The 25,253-nt window shown below is 43.1% G+C and overlaps 1 protein-coding gene across 2 annotated transcripts in view; it reads right to left on the bottom strand.

Annotated features, from left to right (window-relative positions):
- Positions 1-25,253, bottom strand: part of BANP (BTG3 associated nuclear protein) — a 124,277-nt gene that overhangs the window by 83,392 nt on the left and 15,632 nt on the right. For both annotated transcript variants that reach the window (XM_070761832.1, XM_070761831.1), the window contains exons 4-6: positions 24,398-24,597; positions 6,717-6,839; positions 5,160-5,335 (exon numbers count right to left, since the gene is read on the bottom strand). In XM_070761832.1, coding sequence (XP_070617933.1) covers positions 5,160-5,335; positions 6,717-6,839; positions 24,398-24,597 — 499 coding nt within the window. The remainder of the gene's footprint in view (positions 1-5,159; positions 5,336-6,716; positions 6,840-24,397; positions 24,598-25,253) is intronic.

Below are 25,253 nucleotides of genomic sequence, written 5' to 3' on the forward strand. Positions count from 1 at the left end.
TGGAAGGTCTTAAGCATAAAACGTATCAGGAAAGACTTCATGGACTCCATCTGTATAGTCTGGAGGACAGAAGGAAAAGGGGGGGACATGATCGAAACATTTAAATACGTTAAAGGGTTAAATAAGGTCCAGGAGGGAAGTGTTTTTAATAGGAAAGTGAACACAAGAACAAGGGGACACAATCTGAAGTTAGTTGGGGGAAAGATCAAAAGCAACGTAAGAAAATATTATTTCACTGAAAGAGTAGTAGATCCTTGGAACAAACTTCCAGCAGACGTGGTTGGTCAATCCAAAGTTACTGAATTGAAACATGCCTGGGATAAACATAGATCCATCCTAAGATAAAATACAGGAAATAGTATAAGGGCAGACTAGATGGACCATGAGGTCTTTTTCTGCTGTCAGTCTTCTGTGTTTCTAAACTTTGTTTGATGGAGCTTCCCAACCAATCTGTCTCGTGTTCAGGGAGTTACTCCTTTTTTCATTTACCTGGTGATCTCTATAGATCATTTAGATCAGAGGTCTTCAAACTTGGCAGCCTTAAGACTGTGAATACCACCAGGAGAACGAGAAGAACATTTCTTCTGAGAGTTTATTTCAAGCATTGTAAATTCTCCCCAGATGGGTCTCTCAATTGCCCAACTTTCAAGCATAGAGGCTTATATAATGGTTAGGTTTGTCATCCATAGGCCTGGAATCAATCTGAAAGTACAAACTGCAGTGTTTAATTAACTGTCAACCTCTGGCCAAGTTTGTTTCTGAGAACACTAATAACTTTTCCTATTTCGTTAACGGTTTTTTTGTTGATCACGTCTTCTGAAAATTATTGTTACTGAATCAATCCCCATTCACTCATTTGCATAAATGCAGCCAAGAAATGGACCAAAATTACAGAAGTTGTACAATCTCCGTGCCGTGCAGAAAATGCTACACTCTTTAAAACCCTGAAAGAAAAAAATTAGACTTATTTGGAGGAATAAGTGACTGCTGGAGTTCAAAAACGCTGACAACATGATCTAAAATGGAAGGCCAGATGGTCTTTGGCATAAATGGACATGATTTGTCAGTTGTTGCCTCCCTCCAACAACAAGAAGATAAACCTTAAAGCAACTCAAAGAGTTTTGATTGCCCCATGCTTAAGGAGTTCCACAAGGTTGCTAAAAATTAGGTGATTTGGTACAAATAAACATGCCTAATATCTCTGAAAAAAAGATGAAGGAAGAGGTCTAACCATCAGAGAAACTCATTGAAATTCAATTGAACCAAACCACCTTCTAAATTTATACCATGACTTTATTAAAAAGTTTCCTACTTAAAAGGTACCGCTTTGGACGGATCAATCAGGAAACTATATATTCTCAAATCTTTTCCTTTGGTTAAGTCCAGCTTTTTAAAATATACAATAATCCTATTAAAAAGCCAACATCTGTCTGCTTGTAAATGCGCCAACAAATTATGCTGAAAAGGTCAGGCTACAACAAAGTCTTTTTTTACTACATCAAAAACCACTTCTCTTATATAAACAGATGAGAAAATGACTTAAAATTGCCTTTTCTATTATATATATATTGGAGCGAGGAGATTTCAACTGTTGTGCAGCACATACAGAATTGAACTACTATTAGGTAATGATTTTAGTTTCCACTGGGAGACAGATAATCTCAGTTGCATCTGCAATTTTGCGAGCAGAACACACTCTCTGACAAATTCTATAAAGTTTTATTTATTGCTTTAAAACTCTTACACAATGAAAAATCTGAATTTTGGAATGTACTCGTGTGTGCGTTCTTTAAGAGGGAAATAAAAGTGAGCTAAGCTGAAGGGAAGCCCCCACCCTCAATTTTGCAGCTTTAATAAATGGCATCATCTTCCACCACATCTTCTTAGTTTGCTGTCAAAAAAGCCCTGGAGTCTGCCCTGTGACTTTTTACCTTTAATGGCTTGATGGTTCTTGTTCAGTATTACGGCATCTCCTTCCCTCTAACGAATTCAATCCACGACGAGATCTTAACTCTGTATTCTTTCCACAGCTGTCTCTGCCTTTCCCTAAAGTTTAATTCTGGAGTATATGTGAATTTAATATGCACCATAAAACGAGGGGATCGTGGGGCATATTCCAAATGGTTGCATTCCAGCAATGGGGATTTTCTGAGGTTTGAAGTGCAGGGAGAGAAGTTTGGAAGGGGGAGGTTGGAAACTGATAAATTGCTGACAAGGCTATTGTGTATACAATACATTTTCGATGGGAATTTCCTGTTTTCGAAAATATTGTTTAGAATTGCCAAAGTAACTGTTTACTTTCGGGAAAGTTCAAGCTCACCAGAAGGGGATAATAACTTTCGGCAGGCAGTCTGTTGGTACCTCCGGAACCGCCTTCTGCCGCAAGAATCCCAGCGACCAGTTAGGTCCCACAGAGTTGGCCTTCTCCGGGTCCCGTTGACTAAACAATGTCGTCTGGCGGGCCCCAGGGTAAGAGCCTTCTCTTTGGCGGCCCCGACCCTTTGGAACCAACTCCCCCCGGAGATTAGAACTGCCCCCACCCTCCTTGTCTTCCGTAAATTACTTAAGACCCACCTATACCGCCAGGCATGGGGGATTTGAGACACCTTTCCCCCAGGCTCCTTATAATTTATGTTTGGTATGTATGTGTTGTCTGGTTTTTTAATTATGTTAGGGGTTTTAGTTATTTTTAATATTAGATTTGTGCCATTATAATATTGTTTTTATCGTTGTTGTGAGCCGCCCCAAGTCTTCGGAGAGGGGCGGCATACAAATCTAATAAATTGAATTGAATTGAATCTTCCTAAAGAAACGCACCCCTTTCCACGGAGCTGGTTTTCCCACACGGAGACCCAACTGCAGAGTCAGATCGCAGTTTTTGAAAGGCTTTGTTTCTTTAAAAAAAGCAACGGCAAATGGACACTCTTAATTTGAGGTTCACAAACTGCCCTGGAAATGAATTCCGTTCTAAACGTAACTCAGAGATCTATTTAGATCAGTGTTTCTCAACTTTTGAGATCCATGGAAGTCAACTTCCAGAATTCCCTAGCCGGCGTGGGGAATTCTGGGAGTTGAAGTTGGCCAAGGTTGAAAAACACTGATTAAAATCCATAACAGCAAAGAGTGCTCAACGCCTATATATAAAAATATTCTTCAACTGGAGCTCAACTATAGTGATCCTTGGACACGATTTTGCAGTATTCTGGGGCAGCAAAGTACAATGATTTTCCACTCTATACCCTCCAACCTCTACTCTACAGACCAGATGTTGTGGTTAGCTCTGGCCCTGCTCCTGCCCCAAGGACTGTGGGTGTGGGGGAGACATCCACATGCTGCAGGCCTGTTTTGCCCCCCCCCCAGTGGAATCTGATGATGAAGGCTCCTCTGACCAAGAAGACATGAGTGACAGGGAGGAGGAGAGTGTGGCAGACAGCTCAGAAGGAGATCAATTATCTAGCTCCTCCTTGGATTCGGAACAAGAGTTAATGATACAGCCACGCATGCGGAGAGCGATGCATAGGCAGCAACAACTGAGAGATTATTATCAAAGAAAATGAGGCCACCTGTGGTTGGGTGGGGCTGTGGTCATTAGTGAGGCTGCTATAAAGAGCAGCCTGTGGGTTTGGCCATTGTGGAGGATTATCTGATCGTTGTGTTTCGTGCCTGCCTTGCTGACTTTGATCTTTGTGTGCTGATTTTTCCCCGCTTTGAAACTAAACCAGAGCAAAGTGTGTTTCACTTTGTGAAAGAAGAAGGACTGTGAATTGCCTCACAGCTGCAAGATAAGTATCACAGAACTGATAAGGGACTTGTACAAATTACCAGTTTGTTTGGAGACGAGTGCTCTTTGCTATCCCAAAAGAGGGCTTAGTTTATTTGCATTTTTCGGTATAAAGAACATTGTTTTGAATTTTCAAACGTGTGTGTGTCTGAAATTGTATCTGTGCATTTTTGGGAGGATTCTACCAGAGAGCCCGACAGAACACACTCTATACCCTCCAACCTCTACTCTACAGACCAGGAATGGTCCATCACCCAAAGCTGAGCTTCCAAGCCCAGACAAAGTTGATGCTAATACAAAATGTACGGAATCTCCTGCTTCAGACCCAACAAATATGGTATCTGAATGAAATTCGGGATGAGGGACAGTACACACACCTGGGCTCTTGGCAGTTCGATTTCAGAAGGGGTTCTGGAAGCCACATCTAAAATGTTTGACCTCTCCATGTAACCCTCAGGCCTCAGGCTGTGAGTTTGATTTAAGGAAAAAGCAGAATCCTCTGGTTTAATGCTCTTCCGTGACCTTGCTGAAAATTTAGGGAAGTGACAGGGCAAAATCTTAGATGCTAACAAGAGAATTTTTACAATCCAGGAGCAGAACCAGCTCTATGTGAGATTCCAAAGGATCTGCTTCCTCTTCCGAGGCAAACAAACCATGGCCTTTTAAAGAGAAGACCTAAGATGCTCTCTACCTGGGGCTACCTTTGAAAAGTGTTTGGAAACTTCAGATCGTGCAGAATGCAGCTGCGAGAGCAATCATGGGCTTCCCTAAATATGCCCATGTTACACCAACACTCCGCAGTCTGCATTGGTTGCCGATCAGTTTCCAGTCACAATTCAAAGTGTTGGTTATGACCTATAAAGCCCTTCATGGCACCGGACCAGAATATCTCCAAGACCGCCTTCTGCTGCACGAATCCCAGCGACCGATTAGGTCCTACAGAGTTGGCCTTCTCCGGGTCCCGTCAACTAAACAATGTCGTTTGGCGGGACCCAGGGAAACAGCCTTCTCTGTGGCGGCCCCGACCCTCTGGAACCAACTCCCCCCAGAGATTAGAATAGCCCCCACCCTTCTTGTCTTTCGTAAGCTTCTCAAAACCCACCTCTGTCGTCAGGCATGGGGGAATTGAGATCCTCTTTACCCCTAGGCTTCTACAATTTATGTATGGTATGTTTGTATGTATGATTGGTTTTAAAATAAGGGTTTTTAGCTGCCTTAGTATTGGATTGTCGCATGTTGTTTTTACCACTGTTGTTAGCCGCCCCGAGTCTACGGAGAGGGGCGGCATACAAATCCAATAAATACAAAATACAAATACAAGATTAAAAGGGCGTCAACACTGGGACTGGGTCAAAGATTTCAAAGAAGATTTACTGACCTTCCGAATTCAATGTAATCAGGGTGACGTTGTTCCCAATATTCTGATTTCCTAGCTGGCCGCTGTTTGAAACCGAGTCGCTGGCTTCAGAACCGCTGTCTCCGTCTTCGTTGTGGCTATCATCGTGGCCTGGGACTTTGACCACAATGGTGTTCTGCCTCCGCCCGGGAACAGCACTGAGGAGGAGGAGGGGGAAGAAGATGAGGGTGTCACGGATTTGTGCAGGGGTCCAGGTGTGCAACCTCTTTCTCTCTATCCCACACTGGCTGGCTTACAGGAGCCCTGGTGGCACAGTGATGAGAATGCGGCATTGCAGACTAACTCTGCCCACAGTCAGGAGTTTGATCCTGACCGGCTCAAGGTTGACTCAGCCTTCCCTCCTTCCGAGGTGGGTCAAATGAAGACCCAGATTGTTGGGGGCAAATATGCTGACTCTGTAAACCGCTTAGAGGGGGCTGTAAAGCCCTGTGAAGCGGTATATAAGGGCTACTGCCATTACAACTTGCAACACTGCTACCCTCTGTAGTCCGTAAAGACCATCAGATACCAACTGGCCCAACCCAAGGGAAAGAGCGGCCAGGAGCTAAATGGGAACGCATTACCGTGATGCCATATAAGTATCAACTGACCCTGGGGGCCAAGCCAAATTCAAGCCAGCTTCCATCATGGCTCCAAAGACCCATGGCCTAGAGTCGCGATGGTGAACCTATGGCACGTGTACCACGGGTGGCACACGAAGCCACATCTGCTGGCATGTGAGCGGTTGCCCTAGCTCAGCTCCAGCGCATATGTCATCTGATTTTTGGCTCATGTAGGGGCTCTGGGAGGGAATTTTCGGCCTCCAGGGAGCGTGCTAGGGGGGGTGGAAGCCATTTCGCCCCTCCCCAGGTTGCAGAGGCTGGGGAAGGCGAAAAAACAGGCCTACCAAGGGAGGAAGGAAGGGGGGGTTGTGCGCGCATTTACGAGGGGTAGGGCAGCCTGGGAGGGTCACAAACACATGTGCAGGGGTGGGGGGGCTTATGGGCTTGGGCATGCACACACACTCTTTATTAAAAACTCATCTTTGCCGCTGGGCATGGGGAAATTAACACACACACCCAATTGTCAAGGTTGGTGTATGGATTGTGTGATTATTTTATTATAAGGGTTTTATTATAAGGGTTTCCCTTTATTATAAGGGTTTATTTTTCACAATTGGATTTGTACACTGTTTATGTTTGTTGTGAGCTGCCCGGAGTCTTCAGAGAGGGGCGGCATACAAATCTAATTAATAATAATAATAATAATAATAATAATAATAATAATAATAACAACAACAACAACAACAACAACAAAAATAATAATAATAATAATAATAATAATAATAATAATAATAATAATAATATTCAGCACCCAAAGGAAAAAAGGTTCGGCATCCCTGGCCTAGAGAGACTCTTGATTGAAACTCGAGAGAGCCAGTGGATCCTTTAGCTAGCTGGAGCAAGGGTCAAGCTGACCTCCGTGCGGTTTCCTGGGCATGCAGACAGAGGGAGGGAAGAGACCAGGGCCATTACTAACTTGTTAAGGATATTTTCCAGTGAATCAGCAGCTCGGCTTAACGGCTCTTCCTGCCCCACCATCTTGGCTACAATCGAGTTCTGACGGTCGTTGTTGAGAATCACTGTGGTCTGAGGGACAACGCTGCAAAGACAGTAAACCAGGAAGGGAGAGAGAGAGAGAGAAAGGAACCCTGGAATAAACGAGATTCAGAAAAGCTCTTTTGCCCTCCGTTCAGTCACACCTGGCAGTTTTAAGCGAGTTGCTCTGCGGAAAGTGTTACAAGCACGAATTTGCGGAGAGGTTTCCCTCTTTTTGGTTTCAAGGCTGTTTGTGATGCATTAGATGCGGAAAGCTCGTAATCCATCATATTCTGAACTTTGTTCCATTTCTGGAACTCGTAATTCTTTCAAGGAGCTGACTACTTCAGTAGAATTATGTAATGTCCTCTGACCTCTGGCAGAATTATTCCATCTTGTTGGGTGATTTTTTTAGCCAATTCAAACTATATATGGGGAGAGAGAAAATTTAGTCTACTAATTCTTGAAATTAAAGAGTGACTCAACTTCCTCTGTTGAAAATAGATGGCCTCTTTCTCCCCTCTGTGAAGGAGCTCCACTGTGGGAATAAATGAAAACGTTTTCATTATGGCCTGTTGGGCAATACGGAGTGACCTACTTTCAAAAACTGCTCTAAGTCATGCATCTTGGTTTAGGGCTGGGTTCATCTGTTACTCTAAGCCAAGGTCAAAGAGAACCCATTACAGTTTGGGATAACGCGGGGTGGTGCAATGCCAAGCTGGCATAGTGCACCACTGCAAGCTCCTTCAATTGTGGTTCAGCAGTTCAAATCTCACCACCAGCTCAAAGTGGACTCAGCCTTCCATCCTTCCCAGGTGGGTCAAATGAGGACCCAGATTGTTGGGGGCCATGTGTGCTGATTCTGTAAACCGCTTAGAGAGGGCTGTAAAAGCACTATGAAGCAGTAGATAAGTCTAAATGCTATTGCTATTGTTGTAATCCAACCACAGCGAAGGCAAAACGTGTGTGGTTTTAGTTTCAGCAAATACTCATCAAAGGACACTCAGGCAAGCAAACCCAACTTCAAATGACAGTCCTGCAAGAATAAACGTCTTCCTTCCTTCAAAAAGAGGGTCGGGTTTCCTTGTGCATCCTGTTAGGTGGATAGAAAAAGCCCTCGTTTTAAATGTTTATGACCAAGGGCTATTTAAGGACACATGGACCAGCCTTGCTCTGCTCTGCTTCAACAGCCCCTCCAGTTCCACTCTCAGGGTTTTACGTGGCATTTGCCACCCCCACACTGCCCCTTCTTGGGGGGGCCCACGGTTTATCAACCCCCATCTCTCCACCACGCAGAATGCTTGGATCACTTTCCCAGGCTTTCAGTTTAAAGAACCTCCTGCGGAATTCACTGCAACAAGATGGGTTTCCTGCAATATAATTAATGGAGGACTCAGGCTTTACTTTGTTCTGTAGTTTCCTTTGAATAGAAAAAATAAATAAATGAAGATTGACATAATGGGGAACTCCTACTTCTCCTACTCCTCCCCCCTTTGTCTGGACCATCTGATTGTGAGCCAACAGAATGATTGTGGCATTTAATCATAAAGAGGAAAGACCTCTCTTTGATGTCCACCATTAATAATTATAATTTTATAATTATTAAAAAATATTATTAAATCTTATGTTATAATGATTAAATATTAAATTTATACTATAAATAAAATATTATAATTATTAAAACATTACAATTAATAATAAAATATTACAATTTTACAAAATAAAAAATAGTAATTATAATTACTGAAGAGACTCAAGAAGGGGTTTCCCTGCGTTGTTGCTTTCCCCAACCCCTGGTTAAGCTGCTGTTTTTTAAAGCCACATTTGGAATAATACTGTGTTCAGTTCTGGAGACCTCACCTACAAAAAGGGATTGACAAAATTGAACGGGTCCAAAGACGGGCTACAAGAATGGTGGAAGGCCTTAAGCATAAAACTGATCAGGAAAGACTTCATGGACTCAACCTGTATAGTCTGGAGGACAGAAGGGAAAGGGGGGATGCGATCAAAACATTTAAATATGTTAAAGGGTTAAATAAGGTCCAGAAGAGAAGTGTTTTTAATAGGAAAGTGAACACAAGAACAAGGGGACACAATCTGAAGTTAGCTGAGGGAAAGATCAGAAGCAACATGAGAAAATATTATTTGACTGAAAGAGTAGTAGATGCTTGGAACAAACTTCCAGCAGACGTGGTTGGTAAATCCACAGTCACTTAATTTAAACGTGCCTGGGATAAACATAGATCCATCCTAAGATAAAGTACAGGAAATAGTATAAGGGCAGACTAGATGGACCAGCAGGTCTTTTTCTGCCATCAATCTTCTAGGTTTCTACGTTTCTAAAGCAACGCTGTTGTGTGCCACAACTTCAACTCAGCCCGGCAAAAAGAAGTCCGAGGGGCTGGAGCTACGTGCAGGATGCATTCCCTTAGAGCTCCCTGTGTACGAGCAGAAGTGCCAAGATTCAAGCCTCTATGGAAGCTCCATGGATGGAGGAGTGTCTCTCAATGCAGCCATTGATGGACACGGCACGTGCTGGATTCCTCTAACAGCACCGAGGGGAAATGATTTCACTTGAAATGGCGCCAGATATTAATACCTGAAGCTCAAGGGGGAGTTGCAGGAGGAGAGATTAAGCAGCAGATGTGTGTGTGTGTGTGTGTGTGTGTGTGTGTGTCCCCGCGTTCCATTGGCATGTGCGGGTTTTGTTGGGCGAGTGTGGAAAAGAAGAAGAGCAGGTCGGGATAAGGGGGCCAAATTATTTCATCTGGTCTGAGATATATGCCTATAACAGATGGACTTGAACTGGTGCTCAGGAATAAATGTTAATGCAGCATAATATGATTACCTTTATTTTCCCCCCTCGCTTCCTCGGAGACAGAATTCAAAGAGATTCCTCCCCCAAAATAGCTATTGAAGGAAATAACAGAATGTTTTGTGTCCAAGCACAGTTAAAGGATAAGCAGCAGAATCTAGAAACCAAGAAAGGGACAAGCTACAAACTTTCTACAGCAAAATTTATCAGGGAGTTTCGGACAGCAGGCAGTCTGTGAATCATTTCATCTAACGTCCTTGGTTTTTAAAAAGTCCTACTGTCCGAAGGACATCAAGCAGCAATATTTATTATTTATTTATTTATTTATTTATTCGTCAGATTTGTATGCTGCCCCTCTCCGTAGACTCGGGGCAGCTCACAGCAATAATAATACAATGTAAACAAATCTAATATTTAAGTTAATTTAAAACCCCAATTTAGAAACCAATCATACTTACTAGCATACCATGCATAAATTTTATAAGCCTAGGGGGAGGGAAAGTCTCAATTCCCCCATGCCTGACGACAGAGGTGGGTTTTAGGAGCTTACGAAAGGCAAGGAGGGTGGGGGCAACTCTGATATCTGGGGGGAGTTGGTTCCAAAGGGTCAGGCTCTTCCCCTGGGTCCCGCCAAACGACATTGTTTAGTTGACGGGACCCGGAGAAGGCCCACTCTGTGGGACCTAACTGGTCGCTGGGATTCGTGCGGCAGAAGGCAGTCCCGGAGATATTGACACTTGGAGGGTCGTCTCCCCCTTAGATCCTACATGCACCAGGAGCCATTAGCTCTGGACTCAATTTCCTTTCTGCCATTCTTCAACGGCAGGCACTGAGATTAGCTAAATCGGGGGGAGTCAAACTTGATTTCATTGAGGGCCACATCAGGTTTGTGTTTGACCTTGGGGGGCTGAGTGGCATGGCCAGGGTGGACGTGGCCAGCTCAATGTCCCTCATTGAGGGTCCGCTTTTGGCTGCAATAGCCTCCTGCAGTCAGTCCTCTGCCAATTTCCAGGGGCGGGACAGATCTAAACACCCCATGGGCCGGATCTGGCCCGTGGGCCTTGAGTTTGACACCCCTGAGCTAAATCATCACAATATATGAGGGCCGAGGAGGAAGTGACCAAAGGAAGCAACTCAAGTTCAAAGGTCTCTTTGCAAACCGTATTGTGAAGAAGGCACTCCAGCCTCTATTTCAGTATATAAAAAATGAACATTTGAATGTTTTCAAATATTCAAAGGACATTTGAACATTTTATACAAGCAGGCAAAACCTTACAATCTACAGTGGCACCTCTACTTATGAACTTAATTCGTTCCGTGACCAGGTTGTTAAGTAAAAGAGTTTGTAAGAAGAAGCAATTTTTCCCATAGGGATCAATGTAAAAGCAAATAATGTGTGTGATTGGGGAAACCACAGGGAGGGTGGAGGCCCTGTTTCCTCCCAGGAGATTCCTAGAGAGGCCCCACGGAGGCTTCTCTCTGCCTTTTCCGGCCCTGTTTCCTCCCAGGAGATTCCTAGAGAGGCCCACAGAGGCTTCTCCCTGCCTTTTCCAGCCCTGTTTCCTCCCAGGAGATTCCTAGAGAGGCCCCACGGAGGCTTACCTCTGCCTTTTCCAGCCCTGTTTTCTCCCAGGAGATTCCTAGAGAGGCCCCACGGAGGCTTCTCTCTGCCTTTTCCAGCCCTGTTTCCTCCCAGGAGATTCCTAGAGAGGCCCCACGGAGGCTTCTCTGCCTTTTCCGGTTACAGTTTCGGAGACTCAGGTTTATAAGTGGAAAATGGTTCTTGAGAAGAGGCAAAAAAATCTTGAACACCCAGTTCTTATCTAGAAAAGTTCGTGAATAGAGGCATTTGTAGGTAGAGGCACCACTGTATTTGCTAATCAGAAGAATGCAAATTGTTAAGCGGGTTAAAAGAGAATTAATGTCTGTCCTGCCTCTCATCAGAAGGGGGGAAAATCTGCATGTGATGGATGAGGATGTGGTAACCGCGATGCTTTCTTTTCAGTGGAAACAGACCGGTGGGGAGGGTGGGGGTCTTCTTAATACCCTGTTTCAGTTTTTATGAATCCGCCAACTATTGGAAGACCCCTCTGAGCTAGGGAGGCTCAGCCAACCCACGTTATCTGTGACCCAGAGTAAAAAGGGGAGCGCACTCAAGACAAGAGACGTTTTTCATTCTTCTGCTGAAAAATACAGAGACTTCTGTTGACTCGGAGATGTTAATCGCACATACTTTTTGAATTAGTTATATTCCTATGTTTAAACATGGGGAAGAATTCAGAAATCAGGGTTTTGAAAGTGATTATTTTAATAAAATGATTATTTAAACCCTGAGCAAAGTTATTAATTTCTTAGGGCTTTGGGGATTTCAGTATATATTTTTTTTAGGTGTTCATAACTTGGCCTCTTTTATTGGGCAGAGAAATCGTGTTTATTTTTCACCCATAGATTCCTTCCAGAGGTGATTTTAACTCGTATCCATCACCACTAGCTTCCCGCTTTTCTTGGCCAATGACCTGTCACTCACCCAGGGGCTGGCCAATAAAGAGGGGAGGATTTCTGGCCCCCTCCCAAATGAACTGCTCTCCTCTTCCTTCAAGTCCTATTAAAAGTTCCAAGGGGGGGGGGAGGACAGGAACAACCAAACAGGCATACATCCAGAAGAAATCAGCTAACGTCTCACCTGCTCCAAGGTAAATGTTCATAAACACCAGACAGAGGAATATTACGGAAAAGCAGAATATGGAAAAATTGAGGCAGGAACGCTGACTCTACCGTGGTCTCGGATCAATGGATTATTTATAGAAATACTCCGCCGGGGAAAAGAGGGCAAAGGAGGGGCAGCATCTGGTTTCTAATGAACCTTTGTTCCACTTGTGTAAATATAATCTTACGTGACTTCGCATGAAGAATGTTCACAGATGCCTTTTGCTGAAGATGATGGAGAATTCAAGCCATGTCTTAAAAGACTTTTTAGATGGATGTAAGTAATTTTATGCATTAACACTTCCCACAGTGCTGGAGACGGAGGGAGGAGAGCAATGACGGGCACAATTTTTGGGTGTGACAACCAGAGAATTAATATACTACTTTTCTAATAAACTGGTACGGGAGACAATTTCCCTATCCTATAAGGGCACCATAAGGCCTCCAAAAAAGAGACAGTCCTTTGACCAAGAACATTGCCACCTACCTATAAATAGGTTTTACTGATCTATCTATCTATCTATCTATCTATCTATCTATCTATCTATCTATCTATCTTTCTCTATCTCTCGCTCTATCTATCAATCTCTCTCTATCTCTATCTCTCTCTCTCTCTATCTAACTCTATCTATCTATCTCTATCTATCTCTATCTCTCTCTTTCTCTCTATCTATCTATCTATCTCTATCTGTCTCTCTATCTATCTATCTATCTATCTTCCTCTCTCTCTCTCTCTCTATCTATCTATCTCTTTCTCTCTCTCTCTCTATCTCTATCTCTATCTCTCTATCTCTCTCTCTCTCTCTCTATCTCTTTCTCTCTCTATCTCTCTCTGTCTCTCTTTCTCTCTCTCTATATATATATATATACATCTATACATCTCTATCTATCTATCTATCTATCTATCTATCTATCTATCTATCTATCTATCTATCTATCTGTATCTACCGACCTACCAATCTACCGACCTATCCAGCTAGCCAGCCAGCAGCTACCTCTCAAGCTATCAAGCTATCTATCAAGCTGTCCATCCTTCCATCCATCTTACAGAGGCAAAGGGAAGTAGATAAAGATGCCCACTCTTTAAAACAAAAACATAAAACAGAGGGGAGAACAGCAGCATGGTAAAGCCTCACAAAGGAGTGTCGGCTTGGTTCGCCTCTCCCCACATACCTAGTGTATGTAAGCAAAAAAAATTATTCCTTGCACTAAGTTTTATTTTAGTGCAATTCTTAATTCCACATTAAGACGTCTCTCTTTGGCATATAGAGGCGTTGTAATGATGGGGCTTTTTTTCAAAGGAGAGCAAACCGAATCAGCCATCTTGGAATTGAATAGTTTACAAAGTTGTAGTTAATTGGCAAAAAGTGGTACATTGAAAGAGCAAAAATGTGCTAAACATGCTTTTAAAAAATAACTAACTACGTTGCAAAAATTAACAGATTTGGGGGATACATTACATACATACATACATTCTCCACTCTAGTTGTACAAAGAATCCTTGTTGAGGGGCGATTTACTGTTTTCAAGACTAACTTCACCAACCAATTTCAATCACCTTTGGCTTGTTTATTCTCGTTCAGAAGAGGCCACTGAACAGAGAAGGAGACTCCCTGTAGCCAACTACAGGGGTGTTGGTTGCGTATAATTTTCTTGAGCCCAGTACAGAAATGGATTTGTGCTGCCTTCAACAATGTGAATTAAATTACTTGCGTTAATCAATTCAATCGTTGCTGACCAGGTTCATATCTGATTTCATTTTCCAATTTATGGGGAACCAAGGGAAGAGGTGCTGCTTTACATTTTCGCATTTGGTTAATTGTCCTTCACCATTCGGTCAGCCCACCTCAATTTCGTACTTCCCCACCCACCAACCCCTGCACTCTGCAACTATTCCAACCCCACGTAAGTTTTCTTGGTAATAAAGATGATTGGAGGAATGACATTACCGGACTCCGTAGTGTCATCCCCAAACCCCCAACACTTTACCCTTAGATTATCCACGGTTGACCTATCCAGATTCCTAAGAGGTCAGTAAGGGGCGAGTACAAGTGCACTAGAGTGCCTTCCGTCCCCTGTCCTATTGCTCTCCTATATCTCCTATCCCTTTCTTCTATTCCTATATCTCTTCTTCTATTCTTTCTTTGATATGTTCTATTCCTATAACTTCTCTTCTATTCTTTCTTAGATATATTTTACTATGAGTATCTCCTCTATAACCTTCATCATGTATTTGACTATGTGTATATAGATATCTTCCTTTGGACTCTTATCATTTGGAGGAGAGTTTCGGGGAGTCCAAAATGGGCCGGGGCTCAAATCCTTCGCAACACACAAGAGTTGGCTTGCAAGTCACCTCCTTTCTAACTGCGCCATTCTAAAATTGAGCCCAGCTTCTCTCATGTTGCTGGCTCATCATAGACAAATGAGGGCAAGAGGAGTCTGGGGAGATTCTTTGCAATTAGCAAATATGAGAGCCCTTCAATTAACATTTGTCTAAAGCCAGAGGAGAGATCAGCAGTGAAACACATGGACATTTGGCTGATTGGCCTGTTCCAAAGCAATCCTTCGTTGGGAATGATGCCCAACCACCCTTGGCATGTGGAGTCCAATTTAATGCTTTAATCTCTCCCAAATGAACTCAGCGGAATCCAGGACTCAGTCGACTTTTTCATGCTAAATTCTTTTAAACACACATGCCTTTATATTATAGGCAGGGATCTTCTTCAGCCAAATATTTTGAATAAAGGACAGATGTTGTGTATTCCAGATCATCTGGAAAGCCTCATTAGCAATCATATTTATTTAGCATCAGCAATGCCTCGTTGACAACTGCATACACACTCAGCCCTCCACCTCAATTCTTCCCAGGCCGAATTTACCTAGGCTGTAGCCTTTGTTTCTTTAAAACACCACCCTCTTGTTATAAGAACTTTACAAGAAGGAGAGTGCCCCAAAGTTAGGATTTTCAACCTGATTTCCATAACTTGCGCAACCCTTTCAATTCTCAGCATCAAAGACTCAGCTTTATATCTAATACTTTTCTGCCCCCTTCTGTCTATTGTAAAACAAACAGGGGGATTTAACAGGGGAGCTTCCATTATTTCTTAGGATCTCCAGAGTTGTAGCAGGGAACTGAAATGAATGTAATTCAAAGGAAATTGAATGAAGTCTCCAACTTCAAGAATACAGTCTGGTAGAATCTCTTATAATTCAGACCTAACCATCATGGCTAAGGGCAAGGAGGCAAGGAGCTCAGGGGAAGATGCCCCAAATGAGGAATGTGGCTGTGCTCACAAGAATGCCTATGGACAGTCTCACTCATCCAGGTCCTTGTTGCTTTTTCAAAAGGCCACTGGACTTTGTTTTCCCTTGAAGGCGTTTTCACTTCTCACCCGCTTCTTGAGAAAGAAAGAGAAGGATATATGTTTATGATCCTGAGAGTCCCTCGGACTGCAAGGGCGATCCAACCGGTCAGTCCTAGAAGAGATCAACCCTGGCTGCTCTTTAGAAGGCCAGATCCTGAAGATGAAACTCAAAGACTTTGGCCACCTAATGAGAAGGAAAGACTTGCTGGAGAAGAGCCTAATGCTGGGAAGGATTGAAGGCAAAAGCAGAAGGGGGCGGTAGAGAAGAAGGGGGCTGAATGGAGTCACTGAAGCAGTCGGCGTGAGCCTAAATGAACTCCAGGGGATGGTAGAGGACAGGAACGCCTGGAGGAACATTGTTCATGGGGTCGCAATGGGTCAGACATGACTTCACAACTAACAACAATAACAACATACATAGGTAGGTAGGTAGGTAGGTAGATAGAAGATAGGTAGGTAGGTAGGTAGATAGATAGATAGATAGAAAGAAGATAGATAGATAGATAGATAGATAGATAGATAGATAGATAGATAGATAGATGACAGACAGGCAGGCAGGCAGGCAGGCAGGCAGGCAGGCAGGCAGGCAGACAGACAGACAGACAGACAGACAGACAGACAGACAGATAGATAGTTGATTGATGGATGGATGGACGGATGGATGGAAAGAAGGCCAGATCCTGAAGATGAAATTCAAATCCTTTGGCCACCTAATGAGAAGGAAAGACTCACTGGAGAAGAGCCGAATGCTGGGAAGGATTGAAGGCAAAAGCAGAAGGGGGCGGTAGAGAAGAAGGGGGCTGAATGGAGTCACTGAAGCAGTCGGCGTGAGCCTAAATGAACTCCAGGGGATGGTAGAGGACAGGAACGCCTGGAGGAACATTGTTCATGGGGTCGCAATGGGTCAGACATGACTTCACAACTAACAACAATAACAACATACATAGGTAGGTAGGTAGGTAGGTAGATAGAAGATAGGTAGGTAGGTAGGTAGGTAGGTAGATAGATAGATAGAAAGAAGATAGATAGATAGATAGATAGATAGATAGATAGATAGATAGATAGATAGATAGATAGATGACAGACAGGCAGGCAGGCAGGCAGGCAGGCAGGCAGGCAGACAGACAGACAGACAGACAGACAGACAGACAGACAGACAGACAGATAGATAGTTGATTGATGGATGGATGGACGGATGGATGGAAAGAAGGCCAGATCCTGAAGATGAAATTCAAATCCTTTGGCCACCTAATGAGAAGGAAAGACTCACTGGAGAAGAGCCGAATGCTGGGAAGGATTGAAGGCAAAAGCAGAAGGGGGCGGTAGAGAAGAAGGGGGCTGAATGGAGTCACTGAAGCAGTCGGCGTGAGCCTAAATGAACTCCAGGGGATGGTAGAGGACAGGAACGCCTGGAGGAACATTGTTCATGGGGTCGCAATGGGTCAGACATGACTTCACAACTAACAACAATAACAACATACATAGGTAGGTAGGTAGGTAGGTAGATAGAAGATAGGTAGGTAGGTAGGTAGGTAGATAGATAGATAGAAAGAAGATAGATAGATAGATAGATAGATAGATAGATAGATAGATAGATGACAGACAGGCAGGCAGGCAGGCAGGCAGGCAGGCAGGCAGACAGACAGACAGACAGACAGACAGACAGACAGACAGATAGATAGTTGATTGATGGATGGATGGACGGATGGATGGAAAGAAGGCCAGATCCTGAAGATGAAATTCAAATCCTTTGGCCACCTAATGAGAAGGAAAGACTCACTGGAGAAGAGCCGAATGCTGGGAAGGATTGAAGGCAAAAGCAGAAGGGGGCGGTAGAGAAGAAGGGGGCTGAATGGAGTCACTGAAGCAGTCGGCGTGAGCCTAAATGAACTCCAGGGGATGGTAGAGGACAGGAACGCCTGGAGGAACATTGTTCATGGGGTCGCAATGGGTCAGACATGACTTCACAACTAACAACAATAACAACATACATAGGTAGGTAGGTAGGTAGGTAGATAGAAGATAGGTAGGTAGGTAGGTAGATAGATAGATAGATAGAAAGAAGATAGATAGATAGATAGATAGATAGATAGATAGATAGATAGATAGATAGATAGATAGATGACAGACAGGCAGGCAGGCAGGCAGGCAGGCAGGCAGGCAGGCAGGCAGGCAGACAGACAGACAGACAGACAGACAGATAGATAGATAGTTGATTGATGGATGGATGGACGGATGGATGGAAAGAAGGCCAGATCCTGAAGATGAAATTCAAATCCTTTGGCCACCTAATGAGAAGGAAAGACTCACTGGAGAAGAGCCGAATGCTGGGAAGGATTGAAGGCAAAAGAAGAAGGGGACGGCAGAGAAGGAGGTGGCTGGATGGAGTCACTGAATTATTTGGCGTGGGCTTAAATGGACTCCAGGGGATGGTAGAGGACAGGAAGGCCTGGAGGAATGTTGTCCACAGGGTCGCAGTGGGTCACATTCGACAACAACAACAACAACAACAACATATGTTTAAGGTTACGGCACCACAATTGTTTGACTCACGGAAAGTGGATTCGTAATGACTCGAGTGAAATGGAATCCACTGTTATCTACCAAAGCAACATTGCCTGGTTTCTTGCTTCTGAGCTCCGAACGCATTCCAGCTGGCGTTCCAGAGGCCGATTGCAGATCATCTCCCTTAATCAAAACCCAACACACCCAATCTACAAATCTTCGGAACAAGTTGAAAAAATGCCGCCGAGCATCACAATGTCTGATAAGGGGCGAATACAAGTGTACTAGAGTGCCTTCCATCCCCTGTCCTATTGCTCTCCTATATCGCCTCTACCTTTCTTCTATTCCTCTATCTCTTCTTCTGTTCTTTCATTGATAGGTTTTATTCCTATATCTTCTCTTCTATTATTTCTCAGATATATTTTACTATGAGTGTATCCTATATAACTTCCATCCTGTATTTTACTATGTGTATATAGATATATACCCACTAAAACCCTTATTGTGTATTGGACAAAATAAATAAATAAAATAAAATAAAGTTACGCTTCTGGTCACCCGGCTACAGTGAAGGGCTGCAAAAAATTTTACTACCACACTGTGGGTGTGACTTATCATGTGGGTGTGGTTTGGTGGTCATGTAACATGGTAGGAGTGGCTTGCCAGCCACGTGACCAGGTGGGAGTGGCTTACCGACCAAGGTAAGTTTTCAAATAGGTGTCTGGACTCTTTTTCAGTTGATTAACTCACATTATTTGAATAGCCACAAAAAGGACAAATGATAGACAGCATCATTTGTTGAGGAGCACAGTAACATTTGAAGGTTTTGTACTGAACCCACAAGGCTCAGTATGATAACAGGTTAGGCAAGTAGATCAATTTTGTTTCATTGCTATAAAAGTTCAGTTCTAGATAATGATTAAAATGATTAAAGCCTTTATGGGTAAAAACATACTATTTAATTTAAGGATCATACTAAGGTACTAGAGAAGGAAGGACAATAAAAAACCTATTAAGTATTCAATAAATAGTGCATAAACCTACTACCCCCACTGCGTTCCCATCCCCCCCGTGGGGGCATCAGCCCGTTACTGCCCGGCTACACTTAGACAACTCATGGCAGGACCAGATTCCCATTGCAGCATCTTTGATGGGTGACTGCTTAAGTAAGCACTGAGTAGATAAAGTCTGTAGGAGACTCTGAGGGGGAATTCAACTGAACATGCACAAGTTACTATTGAATGTCTTTTCGTGCCTGCTGATGGAACATATTTGCCTTATGGACAGATAAAATCTGAGCAGGAAAGGATGTGCAAGTGCCAAACAATTCTCTTAGTCAAACAGTCAGGTGAGCTTCCGATGGGCACACATAGATATTTTTAGACGCCATGTCACATTTCAAAACAGAGAATGCTTCCGTGCGGCATGAGAACCCGATGCAAACATCAAGGTTCAGAAACTGGTATTGCGGGAACTGGATTTCAATACGTAGAAAAAACTGCAGGCAAAATCCCATCAATCTATGTTCTGCCAAGCTAAATACTCCAAGTCTTCGGAGAGGGGCGGCATACAAATCTAATAAATTATTATTGTTATTGTTATTATGTCAGTACAATACAGCAAACGAGATCACTATGCTGGATTTCGTATTTCATCACCAGTTGGGTGCTTCCCAAGCACCTCGGACTGCGTGATGTAGCGGTGAATTATGTTTGCCGATCCCAGTAAAGCGGCCTTTTGCAATTGACAGGTGGAGATTTTGTCAATTCCGATGGTTTTCAAATGTCTGCTGAGATCCTTTGGCCCTGCGCCCAGCGTGCCAAGCACCACTGGGACCACTTTCACGGGCTTATGCCAGAGTCGTTGCAGCTCAATTTTTAGATCTTCATATTTAACTAATTTCTCTAGCTGCTTCTCCTCAATTCTGCTGTCTCCTGGGATTGCGATGTCGATGATCCACACTTTCTTTTTCTCCACGATCACAATGTCTGGTGTGTTATGCTTCAGAATTCAATCAGTCTGAAGTCCCACAATAGTTTTGCTTGCTCATTTTCGACCACTTTTTCGGGCTTATGATCCCACCAGTTCTTTGCCACTGGTAAATGGTAGTTCTGGCACAGGTTCCAGTGGATCATCTGTGCCACAGCATCATGTCTATGCTATTATTATTTCTATTGTTGTTGTTGTTGTTGTTGTTGTTGTTGTTGTTGTTGTTGTTATTATTATTATTATTATTATTATTATTATTATTATTATTATGACTCCCTGATAGCTCTGCTGGTCTTGTTAACAGAACTTCTGGGGCTCTGATCTCATCCAGATCAGGGTTCTCCAAACTGTTAAGACCTGTGGGAGGAGAGGAGGTTTCTGAAGATAGAAGACGGTAAACTTCCCTCCTAGGGAGAAATCCCTCTCGAAATTCCAATGTGATGGTTTGAACAATGAGGACCTTTTATTAGTCTGGTAAGAAAGATTAAGATTTATTAGATTTGTATGCCGCCCCTCTCCAAAGACTCAAATAAGCAAATAAGTCTTGGTCTCCCTTCATACCTTTCTCCCTCCTTGCCTTTGGTAAACTTCTTAAAACCCACCTCTGTCGTCAGGCATGGGGGAATTGAGATATTCCCTTCCCCCTAGGCTTATAAAATTTATGCATGGTATGTTTGTATGTATGATTGGTTCTTTAAATTGAGGTTTTTTAAATTACTTTTAATATTAGATTTGTTTACGTTGTCTTTTTACTGTTGTTAGCCGCCCCGAGTCTGCGGAGAGGGGCGGCATACAAATCTAATAAATAAATAAATAAATACCCTCTAGTTTATAAAGGAAAGAGGAGATATTACAGATCAGTTTGGATGTCAACTTTAGCATAGAAAGCTGAACATCTGGGTTTTTTTTGCCAAAATAGTGAAGATCCCAACTGCTAGTCCTCTTCCTAAAATGAAAGATGTAAAAGTTAATCCAAGGAAGCAACTATTTTTTCTTGTTTGACATCCACTTACAGATTATCAGAAAAATCAGTTAGAAGAGACGACCCAGTGACCCGTCCAAGAAGCCTCTGCCTAGGGACTGCGTTGGTGGGCCATTTGGGTGAAAGATGGCTTGGAAAAGACACATCTGTCAGGCAGAGAAGGCCTGACTTCACCATTCTTGCGCCGTGGCCCAAAAAGCTGGACCAGAATTCCCAGATCGTTAGTCTGGATGCCACAATGCATTTTCTAACCCAATGTGATGGCTGCATCTGATGTCATGCTGAAGTGAAGAGGCCAAGCTCTTGCCAGTTTCCATGCTGGAAGAAACTTTAGCATATTTTCTTGAAGACTAAGATAATTTTTGAGCCAGACTCCTAAGAAATTAAGGACAACCAGGGCCAGAAAAATGTATAGGGAGAACAGGCTGACTAAAGGAACAGGAATAAACTAGGAGAGATGAAAATTTAATGCGTACTTTTTTTAAAAAAAGCCCTGAGCATATATGTATCATCTGAGAGTAGCATTAACCCTTGTCAAGGCTGCCACAAATGTGTTTGTCTTCAAGATGCTACAAAATCCTCTGCTGATTTTGCTGCAAACTAACAAGGATATTCTTATTTGTTTTCATCTCAATGTGTCCGTTTAGCAATACAGTGATACCTCGTCTTACAAACGCCTGATCATACAAACTTTTCGAGATACAAACCCGGGGTTTAAGATTTTTTTGCCTCTTCTTACAAACTTTTTTCACCTTACAAATCCACCGCCGCCTCTAAGATGCCCCGCCTCCAGACTTCCGTTGCCAGCAAAGCACCCATTTTTGCACTGCTGGGATTCCCCTGAGGCTCCCCTCCATGGGAAACCTCACCTCCGGACTTCCGTGTTTTTGTGATGCTGCAGGGGAATCCCAGCAGGGGAATCCCAGCAGTGCAAAAACGGGCACTTCGCTGGCAACGGAAGTCCGGAGGTGGGGTTTCCCAGTGAGGGAAGCCTCAGTGAAATCGCAGCATCGCAAAAACACAGAGGTCCAGAGGTGGGATCTTGATGTTTTTGCAATGCTGCGATTTCACTGATGCTCTCTTTGCTGGGAAGCCCCACCTCTGGACTTCCATTGCCAGCGAAGTGCTCGTGTTTGCAATGCTGGCATTCCCCTGCAGGCTCGCAAAAACACAGAAGTCCAGAGGTGGGGTTTCCCATGGAGGGGAGCCTCAGGGGAATCCCAGCAGCGCAAAAACGGGTGCTTTGGCTGGCAAAAGGGGTGAATTTGGGGCTTGCACGCATTAATCGCTTTTCCATTGATTCCTATGGGAAACATTGTTTCGTCTTACAAACTTTTCACCTTAAGAACCTCGTCCCGGAACCAATTAAGTTTGTAAGACAAGGTATCACTGTATAAGTAAATCAATCACATTTGTGCCTTCAAACTCAAAGGATTCAAACCTGATTGTTGAGAGCAGAGATGGGTGACACATAAATTAACAACCAGAACCGAAGACGTGAGTGCGATGATCAAGAAGTAGTAGCAAAAATAGAATATATATTTTGCAGTCATACACTACAGACTGGGGGGGGGGGGGGGGGAATGGATGATGCTTCTGTCTATTTTTCTACCGCAAAGTGGAGTTGCTATCTAAAAAGAAAAACATCTTGGAAGATAAAATCCCTAATCAGTTTATTTCCTACAGGGCAAAGCAATTTAGGACTGAATATAAATCTAAGGAAAGTCTCTTAAGAATAAAGCAAGTATTTTTTTTCCTTCTTCCCTCCATCGTAGCATTGTTTTGGTTTTAAAGAACATGTATTTCTATTTTCTCCTTTGGAAACTTCAATTTTAATAAACTCTTTGTCATTACACTAATGATAAATGATGAACCCATGAAATAACACAGCTGTTAATGGCAACACAAAACCAGAGCAGGACTACACATCATTATTTATAATACTGTATATAGCTCATCTCAAAAAACTGTTCTGTGCACCTGGGGGAAAAGCATTTTTCACAAAAATATTTCCCTTGGTGAGACATAAACAGCTTCAAAATACCCATCAACACTTCATTAGGCAAAATTCAGCCCTGAGACACAGACTGCATCCATCAAAAAGGCAATAAACTCTAATTACTAAAATCTGTGATAACACTCACTGGACATACTTTGTTCCGTTTCCAATGAAGGTTTATATATCAAAACACTTTTTTAGAAAACCCACCAAGGACAAAAACAAGGTAGAGATTTAAACACACACCCCATAGGAAAAGTTGGCATAAAAATAACTGTATCTTCATGTCAATGTTAACATTCCCTGCCATCTGCTTTCTATGAAATTAAAGAGATGGATGTGTATATTTTAGCTGGGTTTGGCTGTTGGGCTTTGGTTTCAGATGTGTGAACCCAGCCATCTTTTCAACAAATGGTTAAAACAAATCAAGATTTAGCACTCTAAGTGACTTTATCTTAAAGGTTATCTACAATAAGGAAACTGAAATTTTAAATATTTTGCTCTAAGGGGGAAAAAACTTCAGAAGAGAAGGATTTAGGGGTGGTGATTTCTGACAGTCTCAAAATGGTGAACAGTGCGGTCGGATGGTAAGGAAAGCAAGTAGAATGTTTGGCTGCATAGCTAGAGATATAACAAGCAGGAAGAGGGAGATTAAGATCCCGCAGTATAGAGCGCTGGTGAGACCTCATTTGGAATAATACTATGTCCAGTTCTGGAGACCTCACCTACAAAGAGATATGGATCAAATTGAACAGGTCCAAAGACGGGCTACAAGAATGGTGGAAGGTCTTAAGCATAAAACGTATCAGGAAAGACTTCATGAACTCAATCTGTATAGTCTGGAGGACAGAAGGAAAAGGGGGGACATGATAGAAACATTTAAAGGGTTAAATCAGGTTCAGGAGGGAAGTGTTTTTAATAGGAAAGTGAACACAAGAACAAGGGGGCACAATCTGAGATTAGTTGGGGGAAAGATCAGAAGCAACGTGAAAAAATATGATTTGACTGAAAGAGTAGTAGATGCTTGGAACAAACTTCCAGCAGACGTGGTTGGTAAATCCACAGGAACTGAATGTAAACCTGCCTGGGATAAACGTAGATCCCAAGATAAAATATAGGAAATAGTACGAGGGCAGACTAGATGGACCAGGAGGTCTTTTTCTGCCGTCCATCTTCTATGTCTCTATGTTTCTTCTAAGCTGCCCTGCTTGACCGGGACAGAGAGCTGACCAGGACGCGCAGAGAGAGAGAGACTCACCATCTCACTTTGTTGCAGGTCTGCGTGGCCCCGAGCGGGGACCCTGCCACCATGGGCACCTGGATGGGGCTGTGCTGCTTGTTCATGACCAGGTCCAGCTTCTCCTCCAGGGACTTGCAGGTGGCATCCAGGGCCAGCAGCTTGGCTTCGATGCTGTCCAGCCGCAGGCATATCGTCTGGTTGATGGAATACAGGAAGGACTGGGGAAGAGAAGGAGCAGAGGGAGCTGAGTCGGGGGGCTGGCGTTTACCTGGGCATCTCTGCAAAGGGCACCAAGGGAAGAGCGAAAGCAAGCGTGGCCCCTGGGATAAGAAACAAGCCCTTTTGATGGACTCTCCAAGGGTTAAAAGGCTCAGCAACATTCCAGGAAGAGACTCTCTGAATCTATGGTGGACCCAACTCAAGAATCTGGGGACATCCTGTCCAACAAACACATTCGATTCAAGGAAGCGAAGAAGCCCAAGTTCTTCCAGCTTGACTATTATTTCAGCTGTTACCCTGGACCTCTCTTCACTTCAAATGGTTATTACCTGCCCAAGGTATCTATCTATCTATCTATCTATCTATCTATCTATCTATCTATCTATCTATATCTATCTATCTATCTATCTATCTATCTATCTATCTCTATCTATCTATCTATCTATCTATATCTATCTATCTATCTCTATCTATCTCTATCTATCTATCTATCTATCTCTATCTATCTATCTATCTATCTATCTATCTATATCTATCTATCTATCTATCTATCTCTATCTATCTCTATCTATCTATCTCTATCTATCTATCTATCTATCTATCTATCTATCTATCTATCTATCTATCTATCTATCTATCTATCTATCTATCTATC

The sequence above is a fragment of the Erythrolamprus reginae genome, chromosome 9 (assembly GCF_031021105.1).
Source record: "Erythrolamprus reginae isolate rEryReg1 chromosome 9, rEryReg1.hap1, whole genome shotgun sequence".
NCBI lineage: Eukaryota > Metazoa > Chordata > Lepidosauria > Squamata > Dipsadidae > Erythrolamprus > Erythrolamprus reginae.